Source organism: Phaethon aethereus (assembly GCF_964289735.1).
Source record: "Phaethon aethereus genome assembly, chromosome: 6".
Taxonomy (NCBI): Eukaryota; Metazoa; Chordata; class Aves; order Phaethontiformes; family Phaethontidae; genus Phaethon; species Phaethon aethereus.
In genome coordinates, this window is record NC_138580.1 from 28,075,927 (window position 1) to 28,089,957 (window position 14,031).

General features: G+C 38.4%; 1 protein-coding gene across 2 annotated transcripts in view; it reads left to right on the forward strand.

Moving 5' to 3' along the window:
* The window catches only part of NBEAL1 (neurobeachin like 1), an 88,776-nt gene that overhangs the window by 13,897 nt on the left and 60,848 nt on the right, over positions 1–14,031 (forward strand). For both annotated transcript variants that reach the window (XM_082001657.1, XM_082001658.1), the window contains exons 2-5: positions 5,060–5,151; positions 11,705–11,866; positions 13,176–13,257; positions 13,459–13,586. In XM_082001657.1, the coding sequence (XP_081857783.1) occupies positions 5,060–5,151; positions 11,705–11,866; positions 13,176–13,257; positions 13,459–13,586 (464 nt within the window). The remainder of the gene's footprint in view (positions 1–5,059; positions 5,152–11,704; positions 11,867–13,175; positions 13,258–13,458; positions 13,587–14,031) is intronic.

Below are 14,031 nucleotides of genomic sequence, written 5' to 3' on the forward strand. Positions count from 1 at the left end.
TTGGTGGTTTGTTGCTCTCTGTAGCAACACAGATCTGAAGTATTGCCAGACCCATGGGATGCAGCCCTCTGCCACGTAGTAACATAGATATTTGTGAGATGGCAGCATGTGCAGGCTTGGAAAGTTGATCGGGCATTGAAGAACACAGATGTGTTCATGTTAAACTGAAGTCAATTTGTGTTTTGCTGTTCAAGTGGTTTACTGCTTCTGTCACAAGAATATAGAGGATAGTTGAAAAGGTAGGTGAGAAGAGAACTCAACAGAAATAAATTCTAAAATCCACTGAATTTAAACTTCAGATTAAATGGCAGCAACTGACCTGAGGGAAAAAAAAAGGTTCAGTTCAAGGTAAAGATGCTGGGTAGGATAATTGCAGTGTACATGGTGAACAGGAAGTAGCTAATACCCATTACTACTGTCTGTTTTTATTATGAAATTAGAACTTCAAACCAATGTAAAAATACAGTTTTTCTGCTAAAACATGCTTCTGGTTTGGGAAAATATAAGGTGCATTTGAAACACATAGGCTGGTCTTCAGAAAGGTATGTGTTTAGCTATGTGTTAGGAATGGACGTTTTTGTGTACATTGCCACAGGAAACATTTACCATTGTAAGTTTCCTTTCCTAAAACTGCTTCAGTCAAATTTTGATTTCTTGCAGCTTTAAATAGGTGACTGGTGCATGGGGTCTGGGCTGATAGCTGCTAATAAAGAAGAAGGAAACCCTGGGCCAGATTCAATGTTTGAAAATTGTTTTAAACTTCCGTTTCTAATATCTTTGCAATAACTTATATATCTTAAATTGTAGTAAAACTATGAAGTATTGGCTCACTTCTTCCTGGAATAATGTACTCCTAGTAAGTCTTCATTTTTGTTTGTTTCTGGAAAGGTGGCATACTTCTGTTAGGTGGTTTATAATGGCGTTTTATTTCTTAGTGTTTCTTAATGTTGCTAAGTTATCTTGTTTACTTTTTTGCCTTGATTTTTTTAGTTTTTCCCCCCATAAGTGGTGTTAAGTTAGTGCTGTTGCCTGGATGGAAGTATCTAGATATGACTCAGAATGACTCAACTATTGTGTTAGCTATTTTCTACATATCAAAATACCAGTAGCGTTACCTGGTATTTTGATATCAAAGCTGATTATTTTAATAACTTGGAATAATATATAATTAATTGGCTGGCATGGAATTGAGGTAGAAGGGAGTTGGGTTAAATAGTGTGCTGCAGGTAAGGATCACACAGTACTGCAATTCTTGGTTTTTACCAGAATTGGGAGGAGTTTTATAGTGGCAAAGTGAATTGAGCAGTATGTGCACTACAGGTAAGTGAAAACTTTTGGCCTTTTATAACATCTGTGCCAACTCTTTTCATCTACATAATTGATTTTTCTTGCGTATTTTGTCTGCCAGTGCTCTCTCTTACTGCTAGTCTTTACTGATAGCCTTGCAAAGGCATTATAGTTTAAGGATAAGGTGGTAAGGAGGTTTAATTTAAGATTAAGCTTGAAGCTGAATTAGGCTATATCGTTAAAAAGGAGCAAGTAGACATTTAATCTAATTTTGTATTTGTCCTCCCCTTCCCTTTCTCTCATCCATAACCTTTAGCTAAAGAAACTTTAAGTCAGATAGTGACGTTATTTGCACAGCTTTCTTCATGGTACATGACAAACAAAAACTTATTTTTCTTATAAAAATTTACTGTCAACAACTAGCGATGAGCCTCAACTGTGTCAACAAACAATTTTAATTTTGGAATACATGTAGAATCAATTTAGTAATTCATGTTATATTTCAAGGAGAGCTTGCTTATGCCCAGAAAATCCCAAAGCTGTTTGTTCAACAGGAAAAAAAGTCAAATACATTCATTTTTTGAACATATGTGGGCATTATTATTAGAGGCATGGGCACATGCATATGGCAAAGTTTCTGTTGGTTATTTCACCGTGAATGCTATTGCTTTGTCCTTTGTAGCCTGAGCTATATTGTAGTTGCTAAAATTTTATCCTGGTTTTCCTCATCTTTATGATCCTGTGAAGTAGCTTGCATGTGGCTAAAATAGCTTGCTGTGAATTGCAAGAAAGTTAAAGCTTTAATTATGCAAACATTTTTTAAAAGCCGTAATGCCTGAAGACAGCATCTTTGCTACTTCTAGCTCATTCTTGTAGGGTATTAGCAAGTCTTAATTCTTGCCTACCTTTTGGTTTGATTTTTAAGGTTTTTGATCTCTGAACCTGAGAAATGTGTATTCTGTACTCACCTGGTTGAGATAATCTGTAAACCTCTGTACTTAAAACTAGCAGCTTGGAAACCCTGAATTTATTCTTTAATGCAACAGCTTCCTTCATTCTGTATGTTGCAATTTTATCCTGAGGACAATTCATATGTGTGTGTTTAAGATAACCATTTCGTAGTTCAGTGCATGTTAAACGTGAGGACAAAGCTACATTACACTTACAGCACATAATACTTTTTGGACAGATTTTTAGCAGAAGAAGAAAGGGAGTGATGACTTAGAAAAGAAAACCATTGAAAGGGGAATAGAAGCAGAGATGAGGAGAAGACAAATTATGAAGGAAGGAGATATTAGGAATGAAGTGGAAGAAGGGGAAATAAGGCAATTAAGAAAGATGAACAAGAAAGTGCAGTAAAGGCAATGGAAGCAGATAGACAGGATACGTGCCTAGCTGAGGGTTTTATTTGGCACCTGTTGTCACAGTATCTGAATACATTCCACATATAATTAATAATGACAGCGAAGTAAATTTTGTCTAGGTGTTTCTGATACTTCTTGCTCAAGTTAGAGGGGTCTTTGGGGGTACAAGGAAGGGTGAAGTCTAGAATGAGAAGGGGATTCCTGTGCTTTATAACCCTGTACTTACTGTAGAAGGATGCTCTGAGAAGAGTTTTGCAGCGCTGCAGATTCTGGATTTCCATTTTTATTTTATTGCGTGTCGTGTCTGTCGTTGTACCCCCGCACCTCCCAGGTCTTTTGTAGGTAGCTATTTTGCACTGGCAGGACTCTGTGTGTAAGTCTTTCTTGGTGACTCTTTCCTTTACATTGACATTTCTTCAGAATACTGTGTGTGTTAGAGTTATTCACAGATTGCTCCTTGGTCTTAACACTACAGGGAAATAATCTATTATTTGGGAACCTCTATGGTAATATAAAGGCAACAAGCAAAAGGGAAAAGGGAAGGATGAATAAAAAAAGTTTAAACCTTTTGCAAAATCTTATAAATTATGGAGTAGACTTAGATATCATTTAAAATCTCTAATACTTCAGGCAAATATTCTAAAGTTATTTTGAAAATTATGTGTAACACAGATTGTGGGACTGCATGGATGTGTATTAACGGACATGACTGTACAGTTCTTGTGGCGAAATATGTTAGCTATGGTCTGGCAGCTTGCTTTTGAAAATTAAGTGGCTTTACTTCTAAAGCGAGACTATCTCAAATGGCATATTTTGCCAGAGTTTTCCTGTGGTGGTCTAGTATCTGTCCTCCCTGCTGGCACAGTACCCAGCCCTGAGGTACTGTTGTCCATGAACAGAGTCTGTGTGCTCTTCTAAGAACAAGTAGGAAGCCTAAATTTAAATTCGATGTATTTTATAGGTATTTAGTATACACGTCACATGAAAGTATCTTACTTTTCCCCCATCTGTAAGCCATTTGCTTTGACCTTTCACATGGGAAACAGTGAAAGTGACAGAAGAATGTATTAGAGGTTACTCAGTTTCATTAGACGTTGAAATGGCAGCAGCCACTGCCTCAGGCTTCTTAGGTTGCATTGATAATGACATTTCATCTTCAACCAAAAGACAGTAAACTCATATAGTGCAGTGAAGTTGAGTTTTACAGTGCTTTCACTAAAATTGTATTGTTTTCCTTGATAATCCCAGATGTGGCATTCCCACACTGTAGTGATCCAGTTCCAAAGTGGATGGAGTGGAATTTTCTGTAAGGAGAAAAAAAAAAAAAAAAAAGTTGAAAGCCCCTTAGCATCTTTCCTCAGCTCCCCAGGGGCAGACCTTTTTCCTATGCAACGTTATATTGCAAGGTGGCTCCTTCAGAGCATATTCTTAATGTCCCTTCAGTTTCTTCTGTGTTAGAATATTCTGTTGTACTTTTCTTATAATGGTCTGGGGTAAATTATAAACACAGCTGTTTTTGGAAATACAAAGCTTGGACATGGTTTCAGGTTTAGGGCTACCAAACTCAGAGATGACTTGTCTGACTATTTTGGGTTTGCCAGGGTATGACCCCGAACGTGATAACATTATAACAATGTGGCGTAAGAGAAGCCTTGTTATTACAGCAGATAGATTAGTAGAAGCTAGAAGAAATTTTACTTTTTTCTAGTGTTATCTTAGCCCTATAATTCACCTGCTACTTTTGCAAGCTTTGTTTGGCAATCCTACAGGTTCTAGTACCCATCCCTGAGGTGATCTGCTGGCCACAAACAGAGTCTGTGTGCTCTACTAAGGAATTTAAATTTAGGCTTTCTAGTTGTTCTATCTGTTTTACAGATATCTAGTATACTAGTCATAGGCTCTGCCTTGTCTTTTGGAATACTTGGGCTCTAATCTGCTGCTAACTGCCCTATTGATCAAAGAATGAAGCAAAACGCAAATTATTTTGTGATTAGTATTGTTGTTGGAGTTCTTACTTAATTTTATAAGCCATAAAGAGTGTTGTGTACTAACATCTATGCTATCAAGACTAGAATATACTAGTAATTTTGTAAATCTGGGATGTAGTACTTGGAGAGTAAGTAAAGATTGTTGGTGGTGAGAGAAGCTAAAATGATTTGGTTAGCATTGGTACCAGGAGGTGGAAACACATGAACTAATGAATAGAGCAAGAATGTCACATGAGCACAACGTGGCTGAGAATTTCAAAGGGGACAGTTTTTTAATTTTAATTCTAAAAATCTGTGTATTCCCTCCTTTCTCCCAGTTGAAATGCATTAAAGAAAAGCTTTCCATTCAAGTTAGTACTTGAGTTGTTGATGGATGACCTTGAGTGCAGTATTGCTTAATGTTCTCTTCTTTTTTTACAGAAAGATCCAGATTACCTGAAGCTCTGGTTGGATAGTTTCGTTTCTAGCTATGAACAGTTTCTGGATGTGGACTTTGAGAAGATGCCAACTAGGTACGTAGGCCTGTTCATCTTTGTTTGATATCTGAAACAGACCTGGCTGAGAGCCCAGTCTTGTTCAATGGCAATACTGCTGTTAAACAAAAGAAAGATTTCTAGTTGTTGAGTGGCACTCCCATTCTTTTGGAGGTCAAGTTGGGTTGGGAATGAGGAAACTAGGCAAATACTGGTGTTTGCATTATTTCAGGAGATGGCGTGAGTATTCACTTGTTCTGGCTCATAGAAATATAATCATTATTCCTTGTGCATTTTTTAAATAAGTATTCATTCAATGTTGCCTATGAAATAGTATTAGTCAGTATTAGTGCTTGATATCTGTATCAGCAGATGTAGAGAAGAGAAGAAAGATGTAGGTAAAGAGTTTAGGAATTTCAAGGGTTGCTTTAAGATTAAAGATGAGATGAAATGCTTAATGAAAGATTTGGATATCCTAACTGAAAATATTTTAAAAATTAAAATATGCACAAATGATGATAGATTTTAAAGTGATTTCTTTGCATCCGTGAAGACTTCAGGGAAAAAGTATTGCTGATTTCACTCATGTTGCTGACCACAAGTTCTCAGGTACAATCATGAGATGGTATTGGAGTCTAATTTCGGAGTTCCATATTTAGTGTTTTGAATTTGTCTGCTGTGTTCCAAGGATTGTGTTTTCCAAGACTAACTTTGCAAATAAGGAATAGAAACTCAGGCACTGGATGTTTTCTCTTGTTTTTGAGGTGCTTACAGGAACTAAGGGTTTTAAGAAAAAACAAATGTTATAGATTGAGAAATCACGAGAAGTGGTGTCAGTATTATAGCTGATACTGCTACTGGTGTTTGAATGCAGAGAATGGCTCTCCTTGCATGATGGCTGCAGTCCAAGCCCTGTTGAAATTAATGGAAATTCTTTAATGGGCTTTGGATTAGATCCTATTTGAAGTGTAAGTGATAGCCTCTCCTGTTACAATGAAATGAAGAATGCTGCAACTCTATCTCGGTTGATAAAAACTGGGCTTCTTTGCTCTTTGTATTAAAATTTTCCTCATAATGCCTATATGAATGCCAAATATGTAGTACAATTACTAATAAGCAAGATCTTCAAATTAATTCTGTGCTCTTTCAGAAGATCTGTTTTCTTTGCAGTATCAAAAATGCATCTGCTGTGTTTAGTTTAAAAAAAGTTTATCCTTTGACACAGGTTATCTTTAATGTACTATTTAATATTGAAATTTGAACAGTGGAAGAGAAGAATATCATGGAACTTTGGGTTTTTAAAGTTTTTTTTGGTTTATGTGTGTTCATGGTTTTTTGTTTTCTCTTGTTTTTTAACAGCAATGTAACAAAAAATAAAATGTGAAGCCTACTTGTGCAGAACAATAGCAGCCTCTTCATTGTGCTAAATGATGGTTTTGTGAGCATAAAAATAGTGGTTTTTTTCTGAGGTTAATGACAGGATTAGTGATTTAGTCTGGAAAAATAGGCCCATGTGGATTTAGACTCATTTGTGTAACAGATGTAGAGAAAACATATCAAAACAACAGGGATGAAGGCAAATCATTCCTGTGCTTTGATGGCTGGATTAAAAATTACACTGAGAGCACATATTAGAATTAACAAAGAATTGCAATTTCTGCTTTTATTTGCATTTATGAGATAATCAGACATGTGAAAAGTGACATCTTTCTGGGGTTTGTCAATTTATATTCCAGGCATTTACATTGTGGAGCTGGTACTACTGAGCCCACAAAAAAGTAGGTCAGTGTCGAACTACGAAATGCTGTTTTCCAGTGACTCTTCTCTTGGGGCCATAGGACCCTGCGGACTCAACTTTTTTACTGGAGTTGCTTATTAAATAACCCATTCTGTCTTTTGGTTTTGGAAATAATATATAATGCTAACTAAAATGAGAAACTGAGTGGACTAACACGTTGTTTTTTTCCTTATATAAATCTTGGTATGCTTTACAGCTATATGCCTAAAAGACCTTGTGTACTGAAGGGCAAGTGCCAGGAGATAATGAGAAACTGTGTAGGGAGAAGAAAGCTTATACAGATTGCTGGACAGAACTAACCTTTTGGAAGACAGGCATGAAGTTTTCTGTCGATGTAAAACATATGCGTTTTTTTTAGCATCCAAGAAAACATCACTGAAGAAATGTAAGAAAAAGAAACTATCAGTGTGTTTGCTATGGTTGTTTTTTTCTTTCCTGAAAGAAGAGCTTTTAATTGGAACTACCACTTCCTAATTTAACTGAGATGAGTATTTCTTCTATAAGTTAAAATATTTAATTTCCTGAAATCTGCTTTGGAAATCTGAAAGATGCTACATAGTGCAGAATTAGGAAATCTCTAAATATGGAGAACGACTGTATCAAGTGGTATGATTTGATTGTGTAAGTAGAGCTTATACAGTTATGCAGCTTATAGGCTTATACAGCTTCAGTTCTATCCCCATCTTTGTGCATGTACCCTATATTTCTAAGTGAAATGGTTCATTAATGGTGTTTTCAGTGATTTTACTGAAAACATGAGGGGATTTTACTCAAAAGGTGAAAATATCTATGCTGACATCTTTGAGCATGGAGCACAAAACATAGTGCACCTGTCTGTTCTTTCCCTAAAACACATTTATTCATCTTGTATGTATTAACTGTGAAAAGGATAAAACCTTTATCAGCTGGTGGGAGGCTTTTTCCCCCTCGTTGAAGGAGAGGAATCGTCATTTGGTTTCATTAGAAACAACAAAGCCTTCTAGGGTGTTGTCATGTTCTTTTTCTGCTCTTGGTTTGCATGATCTTGAGCAAAGCACCATAGGAACCGTACTTTCTTAACTTATTGACTTCAGGCCCACATAAAAATGATGCAGGAGTCATGATAGGAATGCTGATTACATGGTTTCATGGTTGTTGAAAAGTAAAGCCTAGTTTTCTACAGCACTTTGTTCCAAAGTGCTTACCACTGGCAGAGGAGAGGTTGAAAGTCCCAGTGTGTGAGTTTGAGCTGTAGTAGGTGAATACAATTTAGAGACTAATTTAACGTCCTTTCAAACACCTGAGATGGCAGTTCCTATTGCTGCATAACCATATTAATGTAATGCAAGGAAATTCTAAATAAAAAGAACTCAAATGTGTTAAGGTCTTTCTCATATTTTTGAGGTAGGGTACCAGCAGTCAAATAAGAACATCAGTTAAGGCATGATTTTTTGAGATTTATTTTTTCTCTTCCTTTTGGAGTACTTAGTTTACACAGCTAGTTTGTCAGCAAAAATTGATCCTCTATGTCCACAAATTTAACTTTTAGATTTTTCTGGTAATATAGTCGTAATTTGCTCTGGGATGAAAAGAAGTTTGATTATTTATAAATATTTATATTTATTTATATACTCTGTAGTATATTCCGATTGAATAATCCTGATTAAGTATTTCTTGTGCCAGTCTTGCATAAGGCAGTAAATTCTGATGGGTTGTGCAATAGCACAAACAGGCAGCTACTGCAGAGAAAGCGTCCTTTGGGATGTGAGGCATGAAGGGTATGCTGTTTGCTCTCTTGTAAAGCATGTTATGATCTTACTGAAAAAGACTGCTGGCCATTTTAGGGAAATTACTTCTGAATATATGATTTCAGCTGTCAAAAGTTATGGTCTTCTTAACACAGAGGCGGTGAATTATCAGATTATGAGGAGCCATGCTTAGAGTCCCAGAGGGTATGGGTCTGCTGGCATCTTGAGGGGTGAAGCTGCTATCACAGGAAATAAAACTTCTTTCTTGGCAGTTGTGTTGGAAAAAAGCAGTTGCTCTTGGTTTTGTGGTTAGTGTCTCTATCAGTTTAGAGCCTAGGCCATATAAAATTTTTGTTAAAACTTTCTGAATCCCTTGAGATTCTGAATGCCAGGATGTAAAAAGCACATTGGACAACTCTGAAGAGGTGTTGTGGTTTAGCCCCAGGTGGCAACTAAGCACCACGCAGTCCCTTGCTTGCCCTCTCCTCCCCCAGTGGGACAGGGGAGAGACTGGGGAAAAAAAAGCTTGTGGGTTGAGATAAAAACAGTTTAACAGGACAGCAAGAGGGAAGGAAACAAGAATGGTAACAACAATAACAATACTGACAAAGGAATGTACAAGAACAAGTGATGCCCAGTACAGCAATTGCTCACCACTCAGTGATTGATAGCCCGGCCCCCCAGCTAACTCCAGTTTATGTACTGGGCATGACATTATATGGTAGGGAATATCTCTTTGGCCAGCCTGGGTCAGCTGTCCTGGCTGTGTCCCCTCCCAGCTTCCCGTGCATCCCCACCCTTGCTAGCAGGCCAGCACGAGAAGCTGGACTGTCCTTCACTACTTAGCAACAGCTCAAAACATCAGCACGTTATCAACATTTTCTCATCCCAAATCCAGAACATAGCCTCACACTAGCTTCTGTGAAGACAACCAACTTTATCCTGGCTGAAACCAGGACAGTATCCACCCCTTATTCCATACCATTTACATCATGCTTGGGTCCAACACTTTTCAATACATTCCAATTATTCATGATCACTCTCCTGTCTTTCAATATGTACACACAGATACCATTCCCTTAGTCCATAGGCCATCACTCTAAAATATCTGTGGAGTTCATTCAGTCCATGACTTTGGGCTTCATCCATCATAGCAGTCTCTCAGGGCAGGGGAGATGGTATGTGGTGTTGGATTGTTATCTGGCACGGTGCATGTCCATGGACTGCAGGTGGAAGATGTCAATCTCGAGGAAGTTGCTGGGCGCAAGCTGCTGAAGCCAGTTCCGGTTCCATCACCGCTGCACGTTGCTTGGTTTCAGTGAAGCTCATTCCCCATCAGTCTGGGTGATTCTTACTGTAATACCATTGGTATTGTAGATAGCAACCACAGTTGTAATGACATACCGTATTGTTTAGCAATTAACATAATACAATTCAAATCATTGACTGTTTTCACCCAAAATCAAACCTCCTTGAGGTACACATCAGACTTCCCCATCCTTCTGCATTACTCACCAAGTGTACCCAGGTCCCTCAGTGAAGGCAATCCCACGAATGGGGTTTGCATTTGCCTGAGGCAGGAGTAACCCAGACTGTCTTCCCCAGCATATTTTTTACGTGCACCACAGGGACTTTATCCTGTTCTACAGTACATAAAGGTTTTGATTGGGCAGGGCCGGCTCTATTAGTAGATCCCCTAGCGTTGACTAACCAGGTGGCTTTTGCTAAATGTTTATCCCAATGTTTGAATGTCCCATCACCCATTGCTCTCGGTGTAGTCTTTAACAGTCTGTTGTATTGTTCAATTTTTCTGGAAGCTGGTGCATGATAGGGGATGTGATGTACCCATTCAGTGCCATGCTCTTTGGCCCAGGTGTCTATGAGGTTATTTTGGAAATGAGTCCTGTTGTCTGACTCAATTCTCTCAGGAGTGCCATGTCGCCATAAGACTCGCTTTTCAAGGCCCAGGATAGTGTTCCAGGCAGTGGCATGGGGCACAGGGTATGTTTCCAGCCATCCGGTGGTTGCTTCCACCATGGGAAGCACATAGCGCTTGCCTTGGTGAGTTTGTGGAAGTGTGATATAGTCAATTTGCCAGGCGTCCCCATATTTATATTTCAACCATCGTCCTTCATACCAGAGGGGCTTTAACTGCTTGGCTTGTTTGATCGCAGCACACGTTTCACGTTCATGGATAACCTGTGCAATAACGTTCATGGTCAAGTCCACCCCTCGATCCCGAGTCCATCAGTGTGTTGCGTCTCTTCCCTGATGGCCTGAGGTGTTGTGGGCCCACTGAGCTATAAATAGTTCACCCTTATGTTGCCAGTCCAGATCTACCTGAGCCACTTCAGTCTTAGCAGCCTGATCCACCTGACGGTTGTTTTGATGTTCTTCAGTGGCCCGAATCTTGGGTACGTGAGCATCTACATGACACACTTTTATGACCCGATTCTCTAATCGGGCAGCAATATGTTGCCATAATTCAGCAGCCCAGATGGGCTTGCCTCTGCGTTGTCAATTGCTTTGCTTCCATTGCTGTAGCCACCCCTGTAGAGCATTTGCCACCATCCATGAGTCAGTATAGAGATAGAGTATTGGCCGTTTTTCTTGTTCAGCGATACTTAAAGCCAGCTGGATGGCTTTCACCTCTGCAAACCGACTTGATTCACCTTGTCCTTCAGCAGCTTCTGTGACTCGTCATATAGGGCTCCATGCAGCAGCTTTCCACCTTCAAGGTTTGCCTACAATACGACAGGACCCATCAGTCAACAGGGCATATTGCCTTTCATTTTCTGGCGGTTTGTTATATGGTGGAGCCTCTTCAGCATGTGCCACCTCCTCTTCTGACATTATTCCAAAACCTTTGCCTTCTGGCAAAGGAAGCTCAAGCTGGCCTATTGCCACCAGGCATTTCCTTGTGGTTCATTAGAAAGTGTGTGTGAGCCATAGGTTCAGTAACCTTTCTTATTAGAGGTCTCTTGGAACACTAAATGAGCACATTGAAATTTATTGGTAACATGTCATTTGCATGATTAACATTTTTGTGTGTGGTTTTTCTCTTTAGGGTGGATGACATTCCTCCAGGAATATCACTGCTTCCTGATAACATTCTTCAGGTCGTCAGGCTCCAGCTCCTACAGTGTGTCCAGAAAATGTCAGACGGACTAGAAGAGCAGCAGCAGGCTCTGTCACTTTTACTTGTGAAGTTCTTTATCATCCTGTGCAGGTACTTGTTCTGATTGTTACCTCAGCAAGGCTATTGTTTGTTTTAAAAAATCTTGATGCTGCCCATGAATACAGATTCTAATGACACATACAATGTGATTTGACACTTTCCAGTAGAAACAGAGAAATGCCATGTCTCACAATCTTTAAATAAAGGAAGCGGGAATGATAGAGAGAGGATCGAGCAAGGCAATCATCTTAACAATAATGTTTGCCATAAGAAATGGAATAGAAGGGGATTAGACACTAAATTCCTTGTAATTGCATAAGATATATCTATGGTACCTGGAATAAGAAATACTTTTGAAAGAAAAGGCACACTCTAGCAAGTGTTGGATATGAAATAACTCGAGAGCAAATTGTACAGAAGAACTCTTTCACATTCTTAGCATGCATATAATTCCATAAACAGCTTAAGAAACTGACTTATTACAGTACTAATGCAACTGGCTTCTTTCTGAAACTTATGCTTTATTTTGTAATTCTCTTGAAGCAGGTGAATAAACTGTTCTTAGGGATCTATTCATCACTATTTCTTCCGTGTTCTATTGTAAACTGCATTAAGAGAGGAAGGGAATAAAATATGATATCTCCTTTTGTGAGAAGTATTTGAAGCAGCCTTTTTTTTTTTTTTTTTTTTTTTGAGTCCTTTGGCTCTCCTGGAATCCTGGAATATGAAATATAAGCTGAGTAGGTGGTGGTAATGTGTTTCTGAATTGCAAACTGTTGTCAGTCTTACTTAATTGCTGAAAAGTTCTCCTTACATCATCACCTCAGTATCTGATCTTCATGACTTGTCCTCAAGACTGAGGAATAACATGTGCATGCCATTTCTTTGTTGTTGTTGATTTATTTATATTATAAAATAATTTATTACATGTTCGTTTTCCTTGGGAGAATTTAAAGCTAATAAATGCTTCTAGGTAATATGTTTGCTAAAGTTTTAGGAAGTGTATGCACTAGTAATGTGGGACAAGTAGAAATTACTGCCTTTGTTATCAGATGCCATTTCTGAGCTTTCTGTTTAGAGTGTCCTGGGAATCTGCTTAACCTCTGAAACCCCAAATTCCAGATAGAATTGGCCTGCAGCACAGGCTGACTTAGGCCTTTCTTTTCCTTCCTGTTAGAAGAAAACTTGTGAGCACTGTTACTGTGAGAGAAATAAACATTTGAGTGCAGCCTTTTGGAGAGTATTTTTGAAATACTGATACACTTTTGTATGATTATAGACAGAATGCTAAAACAAATGTTGTTTGAACTAGCCTCAAATGGTACACTCTGTGCATTTCTTTCACTTGTTGTCTTCATAGAAATTTGGCTAATGTGGAGGAGATTGGGATGTGTTCATACATTAACCATGTTATCACCATGACTACGTTATACATTCAACAGGTATGTGACTAAACAATTCTCATCTGTTATTTTTGCCATCCAATACTTCCTGCTTCTACTTATGCGATCTGTTTTTTCAGTAATAGTGTTTTGAACTGGCCAAAAAGAACAGTTTGTGGGCTCAGAAGTATTCTGGAGGAGATCAAGATTAATTTTGAACTTCCAGAAATCTTCTGACCACAGCTTTCTCTTTTTCCTCAGTTAAAAAGCAAAACAAAAGAAAAAGAAGTGGCAGATCAGACCCCCATGGAAGAATTTGTGAGACATGCGTTGGCTTTTTGTGAAAGTCTCTACGATCCATATCGAAACTGGAGGCAGCGAATTGCAGGGTATGTGTGGACTATGACAGGATTATAAATACTGCAGTTTATGATGACTTTAGCTAAACAATATGTAAAGTTTCTGACAGAACTACTGCTGTCTGATGTCATACTAAAATAAAAAGTAGTTACATGTATATTCTTCTGCTTTTGCATTTTAAAACTGTTAGAATTGATAGCCTTGAGCACTTGATACTGTGTTTTAGGTTTATTTTTTCCCAGATACATTCTTCAGAATATCATTCATGAAATAGTTTTTCTACCAAAATTAACATCAAGCAGGCATGCTTGAAACTGAACTTCATTGCCACCGAAGTTGTCAGAGTAATACATCCTGTTCCGTTTAGTGCAAAGCTGAGTTGTGAGGCTTTTTGAAAGGTGGGAAGTGTAGAAAGTCAGGAAATGGGCTTTCTGAGATGCTTAATTTCTGTCATTCTAGGCACAGGCCCTGTTC